The 25,425-nt window shown below is 40.4% G+C and overlaps 1 protein-coding gene across 4 annotated transcripts in view; it reads left to right on the top strand.

The window, feature by feature from the left end:
• Positions 1-25,425, top strand: part of sh3pxd2b (SH3 and PX domains 2B) — a 353,494-nt gene that overhangs the window by 274,870 nt on the left and 53,199 nt on the right. For all 4 annotated transcript variants that reach the window (XM_072590958.1, XM_072590959.1, XM_072590956.1 and 1 more), the window contains one exon: positions 22,254-22,388. In XM_072590958.1, coding sequence (XP_072447059.1) covers positions 22,254-22,388 — 135 coding nt within the window. The remainder of the gene's footprint in view (positions 1-22,253; positions 22,389-25,425) is intronic.

Here is a 25,425-nt window from a genome sequence, read left to right as displayed (position 1 = left end):
CTCTGCAAGCTGCTGCAGTGCCTCTTATATTTGGTGCACACTTATGCTAATCTAAATGGTGGTGCAGGGAGTAAATTTTTAAGGGGACGGGGAGCCATAAATTGGATGGCTTTGGTCCTGGAGGATGTCGAACTTCTTGAATGTTGTTGGAGCTGCATCAAGTAGAGAGATTTTAAAGTCACTCCTGACTTGTATGTTCAAATGATGGACAGACTCTGCAGATACAGAAGTTGAGTTACTTTCAGCAGAATCCCCAACTTCTGACCTAATTTTCAAATATTTTTGGTGCTGCTTTTGGCATAAGAATACAGTTATAACACCAAAGGAAGCCCCTCATGTCCTTTGTGACTCTTTGTAACAGCAATACTTTGTCACTTTCCTGATAAAGCTAACATCATTTATTTTCGTCAGGTTATCTTCCAGTTTCCTTTTGAGAACCTCTGCCTTCAGTACACGCTTGGCACTTTCCAGATCCAAACTGCTTGCTGTGCAAAGAAACACAAAGGTTTTTCTCATCCAAAAAGCATAAATTGCTGAACAAACTCAGCAGATCTGGCAGCATCTGTGGGGAGAAAAAGTTAACATTTGAGTCCAGTGGTATCACTGGACTCAAAATGTTGACTCTGTTTTCTCTCCATAGATGTATCGAGACATGCTGAGCTTCTCCAGCAATTTCTGTTTTTGTTTCAGATCTTCAGCATCCACAGTTCTTTATTTTAAGGTTTCTCATCCTGTTGCCTGTGGTTATTTTGTCTTCATTCACTTTAAATTTGTTCTTCTGATTCCCAATGTTACTGCAAATATGTTTCAATGTACTCTGTCCAAACCCCTAATGATTTCAAACACCTTTATCAATTGTTTTCACTACCATTTTTCTGGCAAGGCAAGTCCCATTTTCTCCAAGCTATCCACATAACTGAAGGTTTTCTTACTTTGGACTGTATTCTGCACTTTCTGTAAAGCGACCACATGTCTACCTAAATTATGGAGCCCAGATTTAAACAAAATGTTTCAGTTAAGGACCAACCAATGTGTTTTAAAAATATTTACTATAACTTCCGTGCTTTTATACTTTTGTACTTCATGCCTCTCTTTATAAAGCCTAGAATACCTATGTCTTATTAACCACTTTCTTAACCTCATTCATCTCACTGGGATTGAAAAACCTGGCTGACACCAGTTCCTCCAGTCCATCTGTTCTACTGTTTTGTAGGAATGAGATAATTTTAGCGTTGTTAACTTTTCCCTTAAATGAAATAAATTAGCTCAACATAATTACAGTATACCATAAAACAAGTCCTGTGGAAGCAAAATATTATGGTTGTTTACAGCGCATTTTCATTTTCATACACCTTAGATCTGCTTATAAAAAGCATGTGTGTCAGTTGATCCTTCTGTATCTTCAGTACAAATACGTTAGCAGAGATAAGCTGAGAGGATTAAACTTCCCTTGTATTGCCGCTGGATATTGTCGCACATGTTTTCATTTAAAATTTAATGCAGGCATTGAACGTTTGGTTCTCAGTCAGATTCTTGATTGAGAGCAGACGTACATTTTTCCACAGAAAATATGGTATCTGCCTTGTGACATATTCTGGTAACTTTCGGATAGCAATTTCTTTTGTTATCACTTGCATCTCAATTTTGCTTTTCCATAGTATTTTGCAGTCTTGGAATATATTCATGTATCCTTTTTATTTCAAAAATACTTAACATTTGTCAAAAATGAAATTAAGATTGTTTTAATTATGTGCTAAATGTACACATGGAACAGATTCATTAGTGTCTATTTTCCCTTCAGACTAAGATGAAGGATTGCCCATTTCCATATAATGCTAACTGAATACAAAACTAGTAGAAAGACACATGCAATTATCTTCTATTTCTGTGAGTGGGTAACTATTTACATGTGCCAGCAACCATGATATGTGATCAGTAATGTCTGGTCATATCATGTGTGATGAGGTAGGTTTTTGATGCCAAAGTACACCAAAACTGAAAAGCGTATACTTGTGATTCACAGGGATGGGTTGTGCCTGAACAAATGAAAGATTATTTGTAGTTTGTCCTGATTGTAATTTAATTGGGGAAATTTATATGAGGGATGGAAAGTCTCATTTTGTTTTCTTTTGATGTGTTTTTATTCACTCATGGGATGTGGGCATTTCTGGCTGGGCCAGGATTTATTGCCTAACCCTAGTTGCCCTTGAGAAGCTGTTTGTGAGCTGTGGCCTTGAACCACTGCGATCTGTATGCTATAGCTAGATCTTTTTAAAGTTTTGATCTTTTGATTAGTGTACAAGATGATTAGGGGTTTAGATAGGGTTGACAGTGAGAACCTTTTTCCGCGTATGGAGTCAGCTGTTACGAGGGGACACAGCTTTAAATTAAGGGGTGGTAGGTATAGGACAGATGTTAGGGGTAGATTTTTTACTCAACGGGTTGTGAGTTCATGGAATGCCCTGCCAGTAGCAGTGGTGGACTCTCCCTCTTTATGGTCATTTAAGCGGGCATTAGACAAGCATATGGAGGTTATTGGGCCAGTGTAGGTTAGGTAGGCTTTGGTCGGCGCAACATCGAGGGCCGAAGGGCCTGTACTGCGCTGTATTTTTCTATGTTCTATGTTCTTCCAATTTTTACTGGCTTTCTTGGCTGTCAGCTGCAGATGAAAATGCAACAACCTCAGCTGACCTAATTTTGATTTTATTTGGTATGTAATTATAATAAAGTGATATTTTCATTGTGATGGTTGCCAGCATTACAAAATACCTGCAGAATAGGAAATGCCTATTTAGAATTTTTCAATATTTATTCCATAATTATTTTTACATGTATCCTGTAATTTGTGAATGGTATCCTGTTTTGATTTAAAAGTACTTGTGCTTTAAAACCCATGGTACTCCACCTAAAGGATAATACGTTATTCACGATGTTTCTAATTACTTTCCAATGCCAACCTTGCAGTTGTCAGTGATTTTTTTGGATCAAGATATAATGTCCTAGAGAGCACAGAAAAGTGAGGAATTCTTTTCTTTGAGAAAACATATAATCAGAAAAGCTGAGTTTAAAAAAGTTCCTTTCTTAAAATGTCCCCTGCCTGATGATTTGCAACTACTGCAAATATATTGTTGTATAAGAAACAGTAGGTTAATAAAAATTTGCATTGAATGTTGTATTTTAAAGAGCAATCATTAGAATGGAGTCTAAACATCTATATTTAATAATCAATATTTCATATTAAGGTTATTCATTTGATACATTTTGAGAATCCATTTCAATATCAATGCATTTAACATTTGTTAATTCAAATTATTTACTGTTTCTTCATGTCCTGTTTACTCAGATGTTTTACTGCTGTTTTTAGCATAGTGCTCTTTTCCAGTAAAATCTCTGTTAATTTAGAGTGACCTTGAGCAATATACAGTTATTTTCATGCTATCTAATGTTTATGATTATCTTATTTACAATTTTGTGTGATTAGATTTGAGTCTTTCATGACCGAACACACTAAGCTTTGCAAGAGAGCGGGCTAAAATATTGTTCTTACCCATTCAATTTTGTTCTGGCTAATAAATTGAACTGGTTTTAGAGATATTTTTCTACTGTTCTTTGTGGTTAAGAATTAATCATGTGATTTTTATCCTAAGCATGTTGCAGGAACTCCACTTACGCTCAGATTTGATTAGAGCATTTGAAACTGCTGTTGTTCACTATATTAGGGGAGAATATAATTTTGGCATCAAAAACATGACTCCTGGCTGCAGTTCAGATCTTCTAGCAGTTGAGTGAGTGAGTTATAGGAGAATTCCTGGCAACCTAACTGAGTGCCAGGAAATAGCAGCAGTTCCACTCTGAAACTCCTATTGCTTTTCAACTCAGTTTCACAGTCATTTTCACGGTTTAATAGGAATGAGTTCTTGTTCAATTCTACCTGGTTTGTGCACGGATGGTATCGCTTTGTTAAGCACATGCCCATAGAACATACACGTACTTGCATTTATGGGAGTAGTTTCCAAATCTTTAACAGCTTTGTTGTTAAAGCTTGTGTATACAGCATTCAATATTGATCTTTTTTTTTGGAAGCATCAGAATGTTTAATGAAATGCTGGAGAGTTACCATCCCAGGTAATGGTAATACTGGATAAGTCAATTTCCAGAATGAAACCTCACCTGTTAGACAATGAGTTGTATTTCTTGGAATTTGATTGCTATGAGGCTGCCAATGTACAAGTAACAAATGTTCATTAAACAAAAGGGGAAAAAAAGCACATGGTTCTGTCATAAAGAGCAAAACAAATTCATCCTTTTCCCCCAGAAATAGTGTTAGTAAACATTGATCCAGTCAAGTATGACTTTAAAGTTTCTTAATGAACTGATGAATATACAACATTGCTTTTGACAAAATTCTGCACATTCAGTAGAAAAAATTATCTCTCCCAGGTGGGCTAATGCACTGACGTTTTCTGTCTATCACTATTTTGAAGCTGCTGAAACAGTTTAATTCTTCTTTCCAGCTCCGGCTCTGATTTCCACAAACTAAACAGCCCTTCTTCTGGAATGCAACTGCTTTTGAATCAAACCAGCCTGTGGTCCCTGGCCATCTGTCTTGCTGTAGGTCGTGAAAACCCAAGTCAACAATAATCATGATTATCTCACTCGTTGAGTCATTTTTCAAATTATTATTGTTCAGTCAGGAAATGTGGGTTTCACTGTCTGAGTCGGTACTTATTGCTTCTTTTTAACTGACCTTGAGAAAATATTGCTGAGCTGGTTTTTTTTTGAATCCGTGCAGTCATTTTGTTATTGATTCATCCAAAATATTTTTAGGGAGGAAAGTTCAACCATTTTTACTCAGTGATGCTGAAGGAACAGCTATATATTTCTAAGTAACTATGGAGAGTGGCTTGGAGAGGAACGTACAGTTGGTGGGGTTCCTATCTATCTGCTGCCCTTATTCTTTGAGCGGTACTGGTCATAGGTTTGGAAGGTGCTGTCTAAGGATATTGGAGAGTATCCAGTTCATCTTGTAGATGGCATGTACTGCTGCTACTGAGCACCAGTGGTAGAGGGGCTGGATGTTTATAAATGTGGCGCCAGTCAAAGGGAGTTGCTTTATCTTGGATGGTGTGAAGCACTTTGAGTATTGTTGGAGCTGCACTCATCCAGGCAAGAGTATTCATTCACCCTCCAGACTTGTGCCTTTATAGATGGTGGACAAGCTTTAAAGATTGAGGACATGAGTTATTCACTGCAGGATTCCTAGTCGATGACCTGCTCTTGCAGCTGCAGTATTTTATTGTCTAGTCCAGTTCACTTTCGGGTAACATGCAGGACGTTGATAGTGAGGGATTCAGGGATGGTAATGCCATGGAAGATTAAGGAGAGATGTTTTTTTTTACTCTCTTGTTGGAGATGGTCATTAGAATTTAAGAACTAGGAGCAGGAGTATGCTGTTCGGCCCTTCGAGCTTGCTCCGCCACTCAATAAGATCATGGCCAATCTTTTCGTGGACTCAGCTCCACTTTTTTCAAAAAAGTATGAACCTTAGCTTTAAAAGCAATTACTGAAGTAGCATCAACTACTTCCCTGGGCAAGGAATTCCACAGATTAACAATCCTCTGGGTGAAGAAGTTCCTTCTCAGTTCAGTTCTAAACCTGCTTCCTGTAATCTTGAGGCCATGCCCTCTTGACCGAGTCTCACCCACCTGTGGAAACATCCTATCTATTTCTATTTTATCGATTCCCTTCATAATTTCATATGTATCTGTAAGATCCCCCCTCATTCTTCTGAATTCTAATGAATATAATCCCAATCTACTCAGCCTCTCCTCATAAGCCAACCCCCTCAACTCTGGGATCAACCTAGTGAACCTCCTCTACACCCCTTCCAGTGCCAGTACATCCTTTCTTAAGCAAGTAGACCAAATCTGCACACAGTACTCTAGGTGTGGCTTCACCAATACCTTGTACAGCTGTAACATTACCTCGCTGCTTTTAAACTCGGCCCCTTTAGCAATGAAGGACAAAATTTCATTTGCTTTCCTAATTACTTGTTGTACCTGTAGACCAACCTTCTGTGATTCATGCACAAGGACACCCAGGTCCCTCTGCAAATCAGCATGCTGCAACTTTTTATCGTTTAAGTAATAATCTATTTTGTTATTCCGACCAAAATATATGACTTCACATTTACTAACATTGTATTCCATTTGCCAGACCTTTGCCCACTCACTCAATGTGTCTATGTTCCTCTGCAAAGTTTCACAGTCCTCTGCACACTTTGCTGTGCCACTCATCTTACTGGAATCGGCAAATTTTGATACCATACAGGGGGTCCACAACTCCAAATCATCTATATAAATTGTAAGTAATTGTGATCCCAACACTGAACCCTGAGGCACACCACTAGTCATTGCCTGACACTTTTTTCTGAAACCTGGATATTTCTCAGGTCGTGCTGTATTTGGGCATGGAACAGCTTCAGGATTACTAGAGAAATTAAGGCTTTGGTCAAGAAAAAGAATGAAGAATATGTCAGGTATGGTCAGCAGGGATCAAGTGAATCCTTAAAAGAGTATAAGGGCAGGAGGAGCATACTTTAGAGGGAGTTCAGTAAGGCAAAAAAGGGGCACGAGATAGCTTTGGCAGATAGGGTTAAGGAGAATCCAAAAAGGTTTTACAGATACATTAATGAGAAAAGAGTAACTAAGGAGAGAATAGGGCCCCTTAAAGATGAGCAAGGCAACCAATGTGTGGGACTGCAGGAGATGGATGAGATACTAAATTAGTATTTCACATCAGTGTTAACTGTGGAGAAGGATATGGAAGCTAGAGAACTTTAGGAAATAATAGTGATATCTTGAAAAGTGTTCATATTACAGAGCAAAAGGTGTTCGACCTCATAAAATGAAAAAAGGTGAATAAATCCCCAGGATCTGATCAGATGTACCCTAGATACTTGTGTGAAGTTAGGAAAGTGATTGCTGTGTCTCTTGCGGATGTATTTATCATCGATAGCCATGGGTGAGGTGCAGGAAAACTGGAGGTTGGCCACATGGTGCCATTATTTAAGAAAGGTGCAAAGGAAAAGCCAGGGAACAACAGACAGGTGAGCCTGATGTCAGTGGTGGGTGAGTTGTTGGAGGGAATTCTGAAGAACAGAATTTACATGCATTTGGAAAGCAGGGACTGATTAGAGATAGTCAACATAGATTTATGTGGGAAATTGTGTCTCACTAACTTGAATGGGTTTTTTGAAGATGTGACGAAGAAGATTGATGAAGGCAGATTTGTGAACTTTGTCCATGTGGACTTCAGGAAAGCATTTGACAAGGTTCCGCATGGTAATCTTGTGAGCAAGCTTAAATCAAATGGAATACAGAGAGATCTAGCCATTTGGATCCAAAATTGACTCGAAGGTAGGAGACAGAGGGTGGTGGTGGAGGTTTGTTTTTCAGACTGGAGGAGTGTGACCAGCTGTGTCACAAGGATCGGTGCTGGATCCTTGCTTTTTGTAATTTGTGGAAACGATTTGAATGTGAATATTGGAGGTACAGTTGGTAAATTTGCAAATGATACCAAAATTGGTAGTGGATAGCAAAGAGGGTTTGAGAGTGGGGTGATGGAAAAACACAGCAGGTGAGGTAGCATCTGAGGAGCAGGAGAATCGATGTTTCATGAAGGGCTTATGCCTGAAACCGCACTCCTGACTCTGATCTCCAGCATCTGTAGTCTTCACTTTCTCCTAATTGATTTCAACCCTACTGTGAAGCCCTCGTTCCTGATGAAGGGCTTATGCCCGAAACACTAATTCTCCTGCTCCTCAGATGCTACCTGACTGCTGTGCTTTTCAAGTACCTCACTGTCGACTCTGATCTCCAGCATCTGCAGTCCTCACTTTCTCCCAGCAAAGAGGGTTTCCTCAGAATACAAGGAGACCTTGATCAGATGGATCAATGGGCGGAGGACTGGTAGATGGAGTTTAATCTAGATAAATGTGAGGTGCCCATTTTGGTAGGACAGACCAGGACAGGATTTATACACTTAATGGTAGGGTCCTGGGGATTGTTGCCAAACAAAGAGATCTTGGAGTGCAGGTTCATAGTTGCTTGAAAGTGGAGTTGCAGGTGGACAGGATAGTGAAGAAGGCATTTGGTACTCTTGCCTTTATTGGTCATTGCATTGAGTATAGGAGTTGGGAGGTCCTGCTGTGGTTGTTAGTTAGGCCAGTTTTGGAATACGGCATGCAATTCTGGTCTTTCTGCTATCGGATAGATGCTGTGAAACTTGAAAGGATTTAGAAAAGATTTGCAAGGATGTTGCCAGGATTGGAGAGTTTGATCTATAGGGAAAGGCTGAATAGGCTGAAGCTATTTTCCCTGGAGCATCAGAAGCTGAGGAGTGACCTTATGGAAATTTATAAAATCATGAGGCACATGGATAGGGTGAATAGCCAAGGTGTTTTCTCCAGGGTAAGGGAGTCCAGAACTATTGGGAATAAGGTTTGCGGTGAGAGGGGAAAGCCTTAAAAGGGATCCAAGGGGCAAAGTCTTCACGTAAAGGGTTGTGTGTGTGGAATGAGTTATCAGAGGAAGTGGTGGAGGTTAGAACAATTACAAAATTTAAAAGGTATATGAATAGAAAGGGTATAGAGGGATATGGAGCATATGCTGGCAAATGGGACTAGATTAATTTAGAATATCTGGTTGGTATGTACAAGTTGGACCAAAGGGTCTGTTTCGGTGCTGTACATCTCCATGACTTTCACTGACAAATGGTGCTGAACATGATACAGTCATTGGCGAATACTCCCACTTCTGGCCTTATGATGGAGAGAAGGTTAATGAAGCAACTGATGTGTTAGATCTGGGACACTACCCTGAGAAACACTTGCTGTGAAGCCCTCAGATGGCTGACCTCTGACAGCTGCAAAAATATTCCTTTCTGCCTGATTGCAACCACTGAGTGTCTTCCTTGTGATTCCCATTGACTGTAGTTTTGCTCAGGCTTCTTGACGCCACACCTTGAAATGTGGCCTTGTTATCAAGTGCAGTCACTCTCTTTATCTTAAGTCACATGATTTATTGGAATAGCAGTCATTAACTCTCATTGTTCCAAAAGACTTCCTTAACTCTTCTTGAGTACACTGCAGATCAAATACCTTCAGAGAACTGAAAAACAAAACCCCATTTAACTCTACTTTCTAATCCAAATTCCCAAAGTAATAATAAAAAAATCATCACAAAAGGCCCTTCTGTGCTAAATGAGATCAGCTTACATCCAGCTACTTGATCCTGTTAGTGAGAACTGTTTTTGCATAGTAAAGGTAATCAGAAATGTGATGAGGCACCGATAGACATTCTATGATCATGACCACTGCTGCTGGTTGTGGCCAACTCTCATCGTCTTGCCCTCATGTCATTTCAAGATATCACAGGAGGACACACACTTTTAGAACAGTTTGTTGATGTTTGCTTTACCAGGAGAATCAGTTTCATCTCTTAGGGAGATATTTATCCAAATTTCCTGGAGTATGGCCCATGTAAAAATCCAAGCACCTCAGAACAATATGGCGTTATTAATGAATTGCAAGAACTTTACTCCTTTAGTACTTATGTATTAAATGGTCAGACACATGGGATTATGTAAGCTAATTTTCAATTCCCATGTAGTGGAATCTTTTTTTTTAAAAAAATACATTTTTGTGCATTGATTATATAAAGACTTTGAGAGACAAAATGAGGGATCTTAACCAAGAAGAATATGGGTGAGTTTGGATCAGGTGGAGATGTGGTGTTTGAGAAATCTATTTCTCAACACAAATCCCCCTCTGGCTTTGCCACTTTTTTCTAAACTAGGGTTAAAGATAGGTAAGAGATCACCCCCTCCAAGGAATTGAAGTGGTACTTTAGGTGTATTGAGGATGAAATTTATCTGACATTGAGCCTGGTTTCTGAGTGCCCCAATTCTGACAGTTCCATGGAGGTGAGGTCACAGAAAGTCAGTGCTTTTATCTCCTTGAACAAGGAACTGCCATGATCTGACACATTACCCGTCTCAGTGTTTTTAAAAAAACCCTCTCAAATTTAAATGTCAAGCTTTTGAACTTACACCACCAAGATATCCTCAATCAATCCCTCTCATCCTGACCAGCTTGGAAATCTGGTTGGCATCTGGGCATGGCATCAACTTTGTCATGCTGTGGATTTGGTGTGAAGTTAAAACACAGCAGAGGTTTGGAGAATTCTGAATTGTGCATTCCCCACAACTTTCTGATAGTGCTGTTTTGCAAATGTGAACTTGTCTTCCCAAAAGCTTTCTCTGCAACTCCAACAATGAAACCTTATTAGATTTCACAGCCAGAAAATGAATGTAAATACTAAATTGTCTGGCAAGTAGTCATGGAACAGACTTTTGACATCTTGAAATAACAGTTCCTGTTTTGAACTGATTTGCAGGTGTCTTAGATTATATTGGCCATCATTCCTGCTTAATATCCTTCAAGAGGAAGTCTACAGCATCGTTCCATGCTTCCTTCAACAGGACTAGATGCAGTAGTCTCTTGCAATTGGTTAGGTAAAAACAAGGGCTGCAGATGCTGGAAACCAGATTCTAGATTAGCGTGGTGCTGGAAAAGCACAGCAGTTCAGGCAGCATCCGCGGAGCAGGAAAATTGACATTTCGGGCAAAAGCCCTTCATCAGGAATAGAGGCAGAGTGCCTGCAGGGTGGAGAGAGAAATGAGAGGAGGGTGGGGGTGGGGAGAAAGTAGCATAGAGTACAATAGGTGAGTGGGGGTGGGGATGGATGTGATCGGTCAGGGAGGAGGGTGGGGAAGGTAGCAAAGAGTAGAATGGGTGAATGGGGGTGGGAATGAAGGTGATAGGTCAGAGAGGAGGGTGGAGTGGATAGGTGGAAAGGAAGATAGGCAGGTAGGACAAGTTATGGGGACAGTGCTGAGCTGGAAGTTTGGAATTGGGGTGAGGTGGGGGGAGGGGAAATGAGAAAACTGGTGAAGTCCACATTGATGCCCTGGGGTTGAAGTTTTCTGAGGCGGAAGATTAGGCGTTCTTCCTCCAGGCGTCGGGTGGTGAGGGAGCAGTGGTGAAGGAGGCCCAGGACCTCCATGTCCTCGGCTGAGTAGGAGGGGGAATTGAAATGTTGGGCCACAGGGTAGTGTGATTGATTGGTGCGGGTGTCCCAGAGATGTTCCCTAAAGCGCTCTGCTAGGAGGCGTCCAGTCTCCCCAATGTAAAGGAGACCACATCGGGAGCAACGGATACAATAAATGATATTGGTGGATGTGCAGGTAAAACTTTGATGGATGTGGAAGGATCCTTTGGGGCCTTGGATGGAGGTGAGGTGTGGGTGCAGGTTTTGCAATTCCTGTGGTGGCAGGGGAAGGGGCCAGGACGGGAGGGTGGGTTGTTGGGGGTGTGGACCTGACCAGGTAGTCACGGAGGGAATGGTGTTTGCGGAAGGTGGAAAGGGCTGGGGAGGGAAATATATCCCTGGTGGTGGGGTCTGTTTGTAGGTGGCACGGAGGGAATGGTCTTGTAATTGGTTGTCAAGGAAGTTACCTATTGGAATAGAAGGTCGAAAGTTGTTTTTCAATTTTAGCTGCATGATACCTCTTCAGATATATGTCTGTACATACTCAGACAAGAAAGGACATGCATAGTGGAATTTGCAATTATATATAGTGCTTAATCACAACAGCAAGGAATCCCAAAAGGCTTTGCAGCAATTTCATTACTTTGACATACATAAATGAGACTGGAATGACTGACTCAAAGTTAATGTGGGAAGAATGAATCTCAGTTCTTGGGGCAGTAGAACGAGTACTCTGGAAATTGGGAGCTATACTGCTGGCCTGGTCTTCATCAGAGCAATACTGGGACTAGGTATTCTGGTGAATGATATAGCTTGGGTATTTGAGAAAGCTTTCAACTTTAGTTTCATGTTGGTGAGATATCACATGGGGGAAGAGATGATTAATTAAAGGTGTGGGGCAGGGTAACAGGGTATAATTGCAATAAAGCTGAAAAATGTGTTGCTGGAAAAACGCAGCAGGTCAGGCAGCATCCAAGGAGCAGGAGAATCAACGTTTCAGGCATTCCTAAAGAAGGGCTTATGCCCAAAACGTTGATTCTCCTGCTCCTTGGATGCTGCCTGGCCTGCTGCGCTTTTCCAGCAACACATTTTTCAGCTCTGATCTCCAGCATCTGCAGTCCTCACTTTCTCCTATAATTGCAATAAAGACAATCAGAGTGTGCTGGATAGCGTACAAAATTAATGGTCCATCAACAGATAAGGCTAGAGGTTGCAAGTGTAGAAGAGACACAATTAAGGGTTCTATATCTAAATCTATATTAGTCATAAGAAATGGATTATATGATGGCTGTTACAGAGGCACAATGTTTTGAAGAGCAGGAAGTTAGATGGTAGGTTAGCTCTGTTATGGATGACGTTGGTGGAATAGTGAAGTAGAATTATAATATTAAGACCAATTTGGATAAAAATTAAAAATTGCAAAGGTAAGAAGTCGCTTGTGTGAGTTGTTTATAGTTAATTAACTATACTGTAGGATGATCTATTATAGAAGAAATAAAAGAGTTTGTTAGAAAGCCAATAATCATGGGTGATTTTAATCTACTTAAAGATTGGATTAATCAGGTTGATAAAGAAATGCTGAAATGAGTTCCTAGCGTATTTGCAATACAGTTTCCTACTTTGGCACGTTATATAGCTATCCAGAGAACTGATAATTCTAGATCTATAAATATATAACAAGGCAAGATTAATTAGTGATCTCTTCATAAAGAAGTCCCTAGGTAACAGTGATCATAACAATTCAATTTTGCATTCAGTCAATGGGAGAAGAAAGCAGACTCGTGTTTAAAACACAAATAAAATAATTACATGGGTACGAGGCTTAGAACTAGCTAAAGTGAACTGGCAAGTTAGGTTATTGTGTAAGTCAGTTAAAAAACATTGATGGATATTTAAGAAAATATTCAATAACATTTAGTAAAATATACATTCCAGTGAAAAGGTAAGACTATAGGAAAACATTGCATCATTCATGTCTATCTAAAGAAGTTTAAAAAAATTGCAAATTGAAAGAAATGGGTATACTTCTACAAAGATTGATGACAGGTAAAGACAGGATAGAATATAAAACCAACAAAGAATGGATTTGTTAAAATGAGGGAGAAATTGAAAGTATGAACGAAAGCCAGCAAGATATACATATTTTTTAAAATGTAGAGGTACTATAGGTATATTCAAATGTTTGTCCTTTGGAAAGAGAGTCTAGTAAATTAATAATAGGAAATAAGGAAATGGCAGATGCATTGAACAGATTTTTTTAAAAACTATCTTAATTGTAGAATACATCCCAAATAACATCCTAGAAATAGTTGTAAATCAAGAGGTGAAAGAGTGGAGAATTTAAAATAATTACAATTGTTGGAATCAGAGTATAAGAAAATTATTAGAACTAAAAGTTGGGACGTTCCCAAGACCTGATGGATGTCATCGTAATATGTTGAAAAACATAGTTTCCCAGATAGCAGATGCTTTGATTTTAATTAGCCAAAATATACTAGATTCTTCATTAAAGAACGAGGTCAGACAGAAAAGGGGACACAACAAACTAGTTAATCAAAATCTGTCACAGGGAAAATGTTACAATCTATTATTAAGGAAGTCCTGCAGGGCACATTGTATAAAGGTATTCTATCAAGCAGAATCAATATAGTTTTCTGAAAGGGAAATCATATTTGACTAATTTATTAGTTCTCTGGACAAGGAACAGGCAATATAGATAAGGCGAGAAGCTACAGATATGGTGGGCTTGGATTTCCAAAAAGCATTTGATGCAACGTCAAAGGCTATAACAAAATAATCCTCCTAATGGAGGAAACAACATATTAGTCTGGGTGGACAATTGATTCGATAAGAGGAAGTCGAGGGTAGGGATAAATTTATCAACCTGAAAATGAACAGAAGTAATGAGTGAAATGCACAGAAATCAAAGCTGGGACCTCAACTATTTGCAATCTGTATCAATGAAGGGACAGAGTGTATGGTAGCTACATTTCCTCCTGACACAGTTAGGAGAATAAGTCTTTAAGATTACATAAGCAGTCTGTAAAGGTTATAAAGGTAAGTTACATAAGTGGGCAAGAAATTGATGCGAGAAATAATGTGAGAAAACATGACCTTGTTCACTTTAGTAGAAAGAATAGAAAAGGAGTTTGAGAAGTTCCAGGTTCTCAAACTGGAACCTGAACTTCATCCTGGTGGACTTCATCCTAAGATCTTAAAAGAAGTGGTTGCTGTAATAATAGATGCATTGATTTTAATTATTCAAAAATATCCAAGTATCATAAAATGTTAGGTTGCTAGTACTGCAAGTAATCAAGATGACAAATGAGATTATTTATTGCAAGGGAAAGGGATTATAAAAGTAGAGAATTTTATTACAGTTAACACTATATCCACAGATATTCACTCTCTGTATCAGCAGAATATGCAGTCTATAAGATGCAGCACAGAAATTTATCAAGTTTCCTTAGATAGCACCTCCAAATCCATGACTGCTACCATAAAGAACAGCAGATACATAGGAACATCAATCACCTGCAAATTCCCCTTCAAGCCAATCACCATCCTGATTTGGAAATATATTGCTATTCCTTCAGTGTCAAAATCGTGCAAGTCCATCCCTAACAGTATTTTGGAGATACCTATACTAAATGGACTGCAATAGTTCAAAAAGGCAGCTTGCGACCACCTTCTCAAGCACAACTAGGGATAGGCAGTAAATGTCTGTCCAGCCAGCAATGCCCATATTCCATGAATGAATGAAATAAAAATATAGGAAACACAACATCCAATTTGTGTACAGCAAGCTTTTATTGATAGATAAGAAAATAACTAGGGAATCTGTTGTAGATCATGCAAGTTGAAGGAATGTTGACCATGCCAATACTCTCTTCTTTCATTAAATAGCAATATCTTTATTAAACATGCCGTTGTGGTAGAATAATTCTTCAGTTGAACTTAAAGAATGTTGGTAGGTTCTCCCCAGTGACATCACTCATATTTCCAAGATGATTTGTCCAAAGGAACGTAAACTTCCAGTGGTTTCGCCGTTCTTCAATTCAGGTCCATTTCCTATGAGTGCAGCTGTACTAGGTAGAGCCAGGCTAATGCTGAAGCCAAGAGTAATAGGAAGCAAAGAGAGTTAGTGATAGATTATATCCATAATTTGTGTTACAAAATAGACAAGCAAGTATTTTGCACTGGAAAAACTCAATCTGTAATTTACTGAAGAGAAAATATCAAAAAGTATCTGGCAAAGAAAGAGGGAGGTTTGTAAAATATGTTCAGCACTGCTTTCTATGTTTTCTTTAGTCCAACAAGGAACGAAAAGTGCTGAATTTAATTTTAGATAATTTAGTTGAACAAATAGGTATTTAACAACATTGAATGTCTTAGAACAACATTGATAATTAAATCAGGTTCATATAAAAATAGTTGAGAAGAGTAAACCATCAATGATGTAGACACATTTGACTGAATAAAAGCCAATTTTTATGAGACAATATGCCAACTGATCCAGATACATTGGAAAAAAAAGGTTCTAACAACACAAAATGTTCAAACAAAAAACATTAAGGATACAGTCTGTGCATATTCCCATAAAAAAAAAGTGACACAGCTATTGCACAAGGTCCTTGGAAGAGTAGAGAAGTTAAAATGGCATTTTAAGAAAAAGCATTGGATAACCTGAGGCTCAGTACGAATGTTATACGAGCACAATAAAGCAAAATGAAAGGGGGCTAAAGAGAAAATGAAAAAAGACTGAAAACTTAAAGCACTCTATGATCGCATACAAGATAGAAAAACTGTTACAAAAAACATTTGGAGATTAAAAGGAAATCATTTTATGAGATGAAGAAATGGTGGTGATACTAAATAAATATTTTGTATCAGTTTTCACTAGAGTATTATGGTGGAACTGACATGATATAAGAAGAGGAGATGGAACAATTAGGTTGGATAACTACATAAGGAAATAACACAGGAAAACCAAGTGGAAATCAGTGAGAATGCCTAATGGCATAGATTCTAAAATGCTGAGGCTCTAATCACAATTTTTCTAAAATATTCTTGTGCGTAGACTTTGTTTCACAAGACAAGACATTTGTAAAGATAGCACCGTGCATCAAAAAGAGCAAAAGTAATAAATCAGGTAATCGTTAAACTGACTACTTACATTGTCAATTTAGCCTTCTCGTGGTTTAAAAGAGATAGTTGGTTAAGGATGGACAATACAGATCTGTAAAATGAAAGTTGTGACAGACGTATCCAAAAACATTTTTTGAGTGTGCTACTCATGGCAATGCAATTTATTATATTAACTTCAGTTTTCAAAAGACATTTGAAACACACAAAGCATATTAATCAAATTAAGGTGTGCAGTATTAAGAAGCACATGACAATGTGAACTGGAAGTTCATTGAATACAGACAACAAAGAGCAGTCAACAACATTTGATTTTGGAATTAAAGGGACATGCACAGTGATATCTTCCAGGGGTTTGTGTTGGGACCATTTCTCCTCTTAGTATTTGAAAATAGGAATGGGCCTCAATATTCAGTATTTTAAACAGTTGGTTAGAGATTGATTGAGAAAAGTAACTTTGTCATAGTTGGTGGAGCTTGAATGTACTGTCTGAAAGGTTAATGGGAGTAAATTTAATGGTAACTATGCAATTGGAATTGGACAATTACTATGGTAGAATCTTGCAGGGGACTAAACAACTCAGGCTATGGTGATTTTGGGTGAGAATGCTAAGGTCTATCTGGAAATTACGAGCAACTTCCTTGTGTATATTTAAGGCTGATTTATTCTTGGTCAGTAGAGGAAGAGGGTCATGGTGATAATGGAGCAAAGTAAAGAATGTGGGATCAGCCATGATCCTACTGAATGACAGAACAGGCTCAAGGGGCTGAACCGCCTACTCCTGTTCCTGTTCCTTATAGTCTCATTGCACTTGTTATGCATTGCCAGGTATTTTTGTGACTTTTTCTAGGCAGTAGCAAGTTGCCTATTAATTAGGATTATTGCTTGTTAGCCACCTCATCACTGGCACATCTCACCTCATTAGCAAGTAGTTCCCTATGTTGTCAAAGACGCCACCTATCAAACATGAGATGCTGAGAAGCCTTGACATAGAAGTCAGAGGATATACTTGGTGTCTTCAGTTCACCATGTGTTGCAAAGGGCTTCTGTGCTGAACATCTGGCGCCATCACCTCCAGGCAAGCTCATTATGCACAGGCCAGATGCAAACCATGGAAAGTGAAATCTGACAATGTGCCAGCCTCTGAGAGCACTGGCAACTATTATGGTAATGCTGCTGTGCATTCAGGGACACACACCCAGCTCTAGGGGACCAGGCTGCATTTGCAGCCCAGTTGCTTGCTCTCTTAGCACTTGCTCTCACTGAGCCTAACTGGATCATATCATATTTTTGTCTTGTCTTTCCTTTTAAGGCTTTGCCATCTTAGCCAGAGATACCAGGTTCACAGTACTACTGTCTTGTTATGACATTTATGCAGACACAAAGCCAGAAAGTTTGTCATGATTATCGACAGGCTGTTTACAAGTTGATGGAAATAGCTTTAAGTCAGGGGGAACTGTGCATAGTAAATCAAGAGTAGCTGCCAAAACCAGTCTAGGGGCTTGGACACACTCAGCCACTCAGGGCGGTCAGAATGCTTTCCATGTAAAGGGTGATGAGGAAATAAGACCATAAGACGTAGGAATAGAAATTAGGCCATTTGGCTCATTTGAGTCTGCTCGCCATTCAATCATGGCTGATAATTTTCTCAACCCTCTTTCTCCTGCTTTCTCCTTGTAACCCTTGATACTCAAGAACTTATCTATCTCGGTCTTAAATATACTCAATGACCTGGTCTCCACAGCCTTCTATGGCAATGAATTCCATAGATTTACCACTCTCTGGCTGAAGAAGTTTCTCTTATCTCTGTTTGAAAAGGTCTTCCCTTTACTGTCAGGCTGTGCCCTCGGATCCTAGTCTTTCTTCCCAATGGAAACATCTTCCCAACATCTACTCTGTCCAGGCCATTCAGCATTCTGTATGTTTCAATTAGATTACCCCCCCCCCCCCCCACCAATTCCTTCTAAACCCAGAGTCGTCAAACTTTTTTCAGATGTTAAGTTTCTCATTCCTGAGACCATTCTTGTGAACCTCCTCTGAAAACACTCCAGGACCAGTACAGGTAGAAAATCCTTTCTCCGAACTGTTCACTACCAGCTGTTTTTCGGAATTTGAAATTATTTGGTTTTCAGAATGTAAGAGTTTAATGGTGAAATGTTTAAAAATTTTACGAGAGAAGCAGACTTCTAACTAAGAACGTGCTTGGCCACGCTCCCCCCACATTGCATCTCAGTGGCACACATCGAGTAGGTATCGACTTGGCGGCGTTCACAGAGAAACCCCAGGCATGTCGGTGCTTGGCCATGCCCCCCCCCCCCAACCATGTCACATCTGAGTGACACATCGAATGGTGTCGACTTGGGGGGCGTTCACAGAGAAACCTCAGGCCTGTCTGTGCTTGGCCACGCCCCCCCCCCCATGTTGCATCTGAGTGACACACATCGAGTGGGTGTCAACTTGGGTTAGCTGTTTGTTCGCCAAACAACCTTGTTAATGAGAAAAAACCTTCACCAAAAAAACCTTCGGATTTTGGAGCTTTTCGGTTTTTGGATGTTCCGATAAAGGATCTTGTACCTGTACATCCTTCCTGAGATATAGAGTCATAGAGATGTACAGCATGGAAACAAGCCCTTCAGTCCAACACGTCCATGCTGACCAGATAACCTAATCTAATCTAGTCGCATTTGCCAGCACTTGGCCCATATCCCTCTTAACCCTACCTATTCATATACCCATCCAGATGCCTTTTCAAGGAGACTTGTAATTGTACCAGCTTCCGCCACTTACTCTGGCAGCTCATTCCATACACACACCACCTCTGCAGGAAAACATTGTCCCTTAAGTTCCTTTAAAGTTTCCCCTTCTCACCCTAAACCTATGCCCTGTAGTTCTCTCCCACCCCAAGGAAAAGACCGTGTCTATTTATCCTATCCATGCCCCTCATGATTTTATAAACCTCAATAAGGTCATTCTTCAGCCTCCAATGCTCCAGGGAAAACTTCCCCAGCCTATTCAGCTTCTCCCTGTAGCTCAAATCCACCAGCCCTGGCAACATGCTTGTAAATCTTTCAAGTTTCACAACATCCTTGAGATAGGAGGGAGGCCAAAATTGCACTCAATATTCCAAAAGTGGCCTAACCAATGTCCTGTACAGCCGCCGTGTGACCTCCCAACTCCTGTACTCAATGCTCTGTCCAATAAAGGAAAGCATACCATACGCCTTCTTCACTATCCTATCTACCTGCGACTCCACTTTCAAGGAACTATGAACCTGCATTCCAAATATGGGGCCGAAAACTGTGCACAATGCCCCAAACGTGGTCTGACCAGAAAATGGCAGGTATCCAGCCATCACTCTTCCTGCCCTGTTTTGGGCTGGTTTCCTCCTCGGAAAAGATAGAGTCAGGTATTAAGGGTGATGAATGTGCATTTCACAGCTGTTTGCAATTGGGGAAATCTCTCGAGCAAGTAACTAGGCAGTGCAGAGGGAATGCGGCTTTAGTGGTGTCAGGGGTTGATGAGAGTGAGTGGGGAAGAGTTGCATGTAATACTGAGAGCAGTAGAGCGTGAGCCTTAATGAGCAGTGGGTATAGTAGCAGAGAGAGAGTAAATGCAACATATCAGAGAGAAGAAAGTGGTACTGATACATGTAGTCCTTCCCCACCTTAGTGCTGTGTATTCCTCCTGATGGCAGAGAGGGTATAGGTCCAAGTGGTTACTTCACACAAGGGCGACATGGTCTAGTGCTGTGGCCTCCACTACTGGTTCTGGGCAATGATAATGCCTCGCATCTGCTCTGCAAATTCTTCTAAAGCAGTTTCCCCCAGGTCCCTGTCTGCAAAGAGGAGCATCCAATTTCACATGTCTGCCATGTCCAGGGCAAATGTCAGGAACCATTCAGGGCAGCTTTGGACTAACAGTGCTTATCTGAATATACAACATTATTTTTGAGAAGGTGCCATTACCACCAAGAATTCCAATCAATTCTAGGTTATTCTGACACTGGCCAGTTTCTCGAGGTACAGAGCATGGTAAAATGAGGCAGGAGTTGGGCGAGATCCATTGTAAAGGGGTATATAGTTAATAAGACTAATTTGATATGATACCATGAGCTATCTTGCAATTCCTATTCTAATGGAAAGTCTACTTTTATGTCATACTTGGAAATCTTGTTGGCACATTCAGTTGTGCTGTTTCAAATCTTATTCTTAACTTTGCATATAATAAATTTTTATACAATCTGGGTGCATTAGCCCTCAATATGTAGACAAGAAACATTGGCAAGATCTTTCCACCATATCAATATGTCCAAATGAAAGCTGTCTAGGGCTTGCACTTGAAACAGTTTAGGCTGTGTCAGCATGTACAAATAAAGAGCCTAATGCCTTTTCTCTGTGTACAGACAGCGTTGGACCATCTGTAAACAGGAAGACCTGGCTTCCAGGCAACCTGAAAGAAAACTGCAGACCACCATCTAAAATATAAACATCTACCAAAATTTAGTTGAATTTTCAGCGAGATGGTGCTGAATGATTAAATGAGGAGCAGGAGAGGACTATCTGACCCACTTTGCCCACTCTGCCATTCGATATGTTCGTGGTTGATCTGCCTCAACTCTACTTTCTCTGTTTCTGGATTAGTGGTGCTGGAAGAGCACAACAGTTCAAGCAGCATCCGAGGAGCAGTAAAATCGATGTTTCGGGCAAAAGCCCTTCATCAGGATTAAAGGCAGAGACCCTGAAGTGTGGAGAGATAAGCTAGAGGAGGGTGGGGGTGGGGAGAAAGTAGCATAGAGTATAATAGGTGAGTGGGGGAGGGGATGAATGTGATAGGTTGGGGGCGGGGGGAGGGTGGAGTGGTTAGGTGGAAAAGAAGATAAGCAGGTAGGACAAGTCATGGGGACAGTGCTGAGCTGGAAGTTTGGAACTAAGGTGAGATGGGGGAAGGGGACATGAGGAAACTGTTGAAGTCCACATTGATGCCCTAGAGTTGAAGTGTTCCGAGGCGGAAGATGAGTACAGAGTGGGTCCTTTGCAATTCTGAGAGAGTGTGGCCCTCAGCTGAGACAGGGCTGACTGTAGAGAGGTTAGGTGCCGGTGCATTGCTGCAAGTGTGGAGCAGAGGATCTTGAAGGAGAACTGTTGCTGGTGTTTTTGAATCTGTAGTCTGTACTTTTTGTCCTGTTCGGGTCCAAACTCTGCTGTTTTAAAGGTGGTCCGGAGTCCGTGTGGGATGAGTTGGTTATAGAGGCAGGCACTGAGGAAGCAAATGTGGCTGTGGTAGCGAATTTGTTTCAGGACATGGTTGAAGAGCTTCAGGGCAGAGGAAATGACCTGGGTGTTGCAGTGGTAGAGGGACTCCCTGAGATTCTTGTAGAGAGAGGAGGAAAACTTCTTCAAGGCAGACATCCTTTCAAGAGGATTCGCAGTAGGGTTAAAATCAACGAGGTAAAAACAATGACTGCAGATGCTGAAAACCAGCTTCTGGATTAGTAGTGCCTTCTCTCTGTTGAGGTGCTGAAATCATTCTGCTGCTCACAGCCAGAATAAACCTTTTAGGTTGTTTTCTTAAGATTGAGATTGTTTCTAGAGAACAGAAGTAGGATTCTAAGGTTGAAGATGAGGCTATTAAAATTGCCCCACTAATGCAACTATCAATTTGCAACAACAAAGATTTTAGAATGATTAAAACACTAATTATGAGTGCACATCTTTGAAATGGAGTTCAACATATTAAGTGCCTCACTGATTGATGTTGAATTTTAACAAGTTTACAGTCCTGTACCTTATTTCAAAATGCAATGTTTAACCACTAAAGTCAAGTAACACTTTCAGATTTCTGATTGCTGAAGTGCTAACCTTGTGGTTTCAGCAATATATTTCTAGGCTAGTTGAATATAGAGGTTACTTGCACAGAATGCAACAAGTTGCAAGTGTTTTGATTGTGACCTGTACCATATCTTAAATGATTCCCTTAAGGCTGATTCTTTGATTTCAGGTGGAGATGGGACATCTGCTGACCAGTTTTTCCTGGATCAGTATGTGGCAGTAACCAATTATGACAAACAGGAAAGTACAGAGATCAGCTTGCATCAAGGACAAGTAGTAGAAGTTATTGAGAAAAATGAATCTGGTAAGTTACTTGCAGAAAAACCCAAATTTAGCTTAATGTTAAAGAGGAACACTTACGTAATGGTTTCTATTCAAATGTCTCAACCTAAACGACATAGAAATGTAATAACAGTATATGTCAGTTCCTGCTCTGCACTGAATATTGAGTGTTTACGTGGTTCTAAAGCTCCTTGTGGCCTGTGAATTTCTGAAATGGTAATGGTGTTGCTTGGTGGAAGTTTAACTACCAATAATTCTCTTGATACTGCCAAATGTCAGACTAAATGATTTTGCAGGGTGATGTAATTAAATCTCCTTTGACTAACTGTCCTATAGATTTTTGTATTTATTGTTCAAAATATGTATCATTAAACCCCTATTGGTTTTAATGGTGAAGGATACAAGTAAAGAATGCAAAAGATCAGGCAGAAGCATTTGCAACAATCTTCAGCCAGAAGTGCCAAGTGGATAATCCATCTCGGCCTCCTCCACTGCTACCCAGATGCCAGTCTTCAGAAAATTCGATTCACTTCATTTAAGATCAAAAAATGATTGGAGGCACTGGGTGTGGCAAGGGCTATGTGCCCTGATAACATTCCAGCAATCGTAGTGAAGACTTGTGCTCGAGAAATTGCCCTTCCCAAGCCAAACTATTCCAATACAGTTACAACAGTGCCATATACCCAACAATATGGAAAATTGCCCCATTATATCCTCTACACAAAAAGCAGACAGATCCATCTCACCAATTACCGTCCTGTCAGTCTACTCTTAATCGTCAGTAATGATGGTAGCTGTCATGAACAGTGTTGTCAAGCAGCACCTGCTCACCAATAACCTGCTCTGTGTGCTCAGTTTGGGTTCTCAGCTCCTGTCGATTTTACAGCCTTGTTCAAACGTGGATAAAACAGTTAAATTCCAGAGGTGAGGTGAAAGTGACAGCCCTTGACATCAAGGCCACATTTGACTGAGTATGGCATCAAGGAGGCTCAGCAAAATTGGAATCAATGGGAATCGGGGCAAGGTCACTGCTGGTTAGAGCCATCTCTGGCACATAGAAAGGTGGTTGTGGTTGTTGGAGGTACGTCTTCTCAGCTCCTTCTCTGCAGGAGTTCCTCAGGCTAGGGTCCTAGGCCTAACCACCTTCAGCTGCTTCATTAATGATCTTCCCTCCATCATCAGGTCAGAACTGGGAATGTTTGCTGATGATTACACAATGTTCAGTATGATTCATGACTCAGTTACTGAAGCAGTCCATGTTCAAATGCAACAAGAAGATCTGGGCTTGGGCTGACAAATGGCAAATAACATTCATGCCACAAAAACATCAGGACATGACCGTCTCCAATAAGAGATGAACTAATCACTGCTCCTTGACATTGAATGGTATTACCATCACTAAATGCCAATTCTAAACATCCTGAGGGTTACTATTGACCAGAAGCTCAACTGGACTCACTATATAAAATGAGTGGCTACATAAACAGATCAGAAGCTAGGAGTGCAGTGGCAAGTTAATACATCTCTTGACTCACCAAAGCCTGTCCACCATCCACAAGGTATAAGTCAGGAGAGTGATGGAATACTCCCCACTTGCCTGGTTGGTTGTTGCTCCAATAACACTGAAGAAGCTTGACACCATCCAAGGCAAAGCAGCCCACATAATTAGTGCCATGTCCACAAGCATCCACTCCCACCACTATTGATGCTGAATAACAGCAGTGTTTACGATCTATAAGATGCACTGAATCTTTCAAATGCATGAGCACTTCCATTTAGGAGGGCAAGGGCAGCAGATAGGACACCACCACCTGTAAGTTCCCCTCAAACCCATTCACTATCCTGACTTGGAAGTATATTGCTGTCCGTTCATTGTCATGGAAACACCCTTCCTAATGACATTATGAAATTACCTACAGCTGGACTGCAGTGGTACAAGAAAGAAGTTTACCTTCACTAGGGCAACTAGGTATGGGCAATAAATGCTGGCTAGCCAGGTATGTCCATGTCCCACAAGCGAATAACAACCAAATAAATTTCAAATGGTAAATACCACAGATAAGTATATAGTTAAGTACTTGTCTTAGAGTCAGAGAGATGTGCAGCATGGAAACAGTCCCTTTGGTCCAACTCGTCCATGGCAACCAGATATCCTAACCTAATCTGGTTGCACTTGCCTGCACTTGGTCCATATCCCTCTTAACTCTTCCTATTCATATATTCATCCAGATACCTTTTAAATGTTGTAATTATACCAGCCTCCACCACTTCCTATGGCAGCTCATTTCATACATGCACGACCTTCTGCAGAAAAGGTTGCCCATAGGTCCCTTTTCAATTTTTCCCCCCTCACCCTAAACCTATGCCCTCTTGTTCTGAACTACCCCAACCCAGGACCTTGTCTATATTCCCTATCCTTGCCCCTCATGATTTTATAAACGTCAATAAGTTCACCCCTCAGCCTCCAATGCTCCAGGGAAAACAGCCCCAGCAGATTCAGCCTCTTCCTGTAGCTCAAATCCTCCAACCCTGGAAACATCCTTGGAAATCTTTTCTGAAACCTTTCAAGTTTCACAACATCCTTCTGATAGGAGGAAGACCAGAATTGTGCACACTGTTCCAAAAGTGGCCGAACCAATGCCCAGTACTGCCGCAACATGGCCTCCCAACTCTAATACTCAATGCTCTATCCAATAAAGGAAAGCATACAAACACCTTCTTTACTATCCTATCTACCTGCGACTCCACTTTCAACGAACTATGAGCCTCTACTCCAAGGTCTCTTTGTTCAGCAACACTTCCCAGGGCCTTGCCATTATGTGAATCAATTGTACACTGATTTGCTTTTCCAAAGTGCAGCCTCTCACATTTATCTAAATTAAACTCCATCTGATCAGAATCCCGTTGTATTCTGAGGTAACCTTCTTTGCTGTCTACTATACCTCCAATTTTGGAGTCATTTGCAAACTTATCAACTATACCTCCTATCTTCACATACAGGTCATTTATATAAATGACGAAAAACAGTGGACCCAGCACAAATCCATGCGGCACACCAC

The sequence above is a fragment of the Chiloscyllium punctatum genome, chromosome 20 (genome assembly GCF_047496795.1).
Source record: "Chiloscyllium punctatum isolate Juve2018m chromosome 20, sChiPun1.3, whole genome shotgun sequence".
Taxonomy (NCBI): domain Eukaryota; kingdom Metazoa; phylum Chordata; class Chondrichthyes; order Orectolobiformes; family Hemiscylliidae; genus Chiloscyllium; species Chiloscyllium punctatum.
The sequence above is the reverse complement of the archived record's forward strand: the minus strand, read 5'-3'. Positions and strand labels throughout refer to the sequence as shown.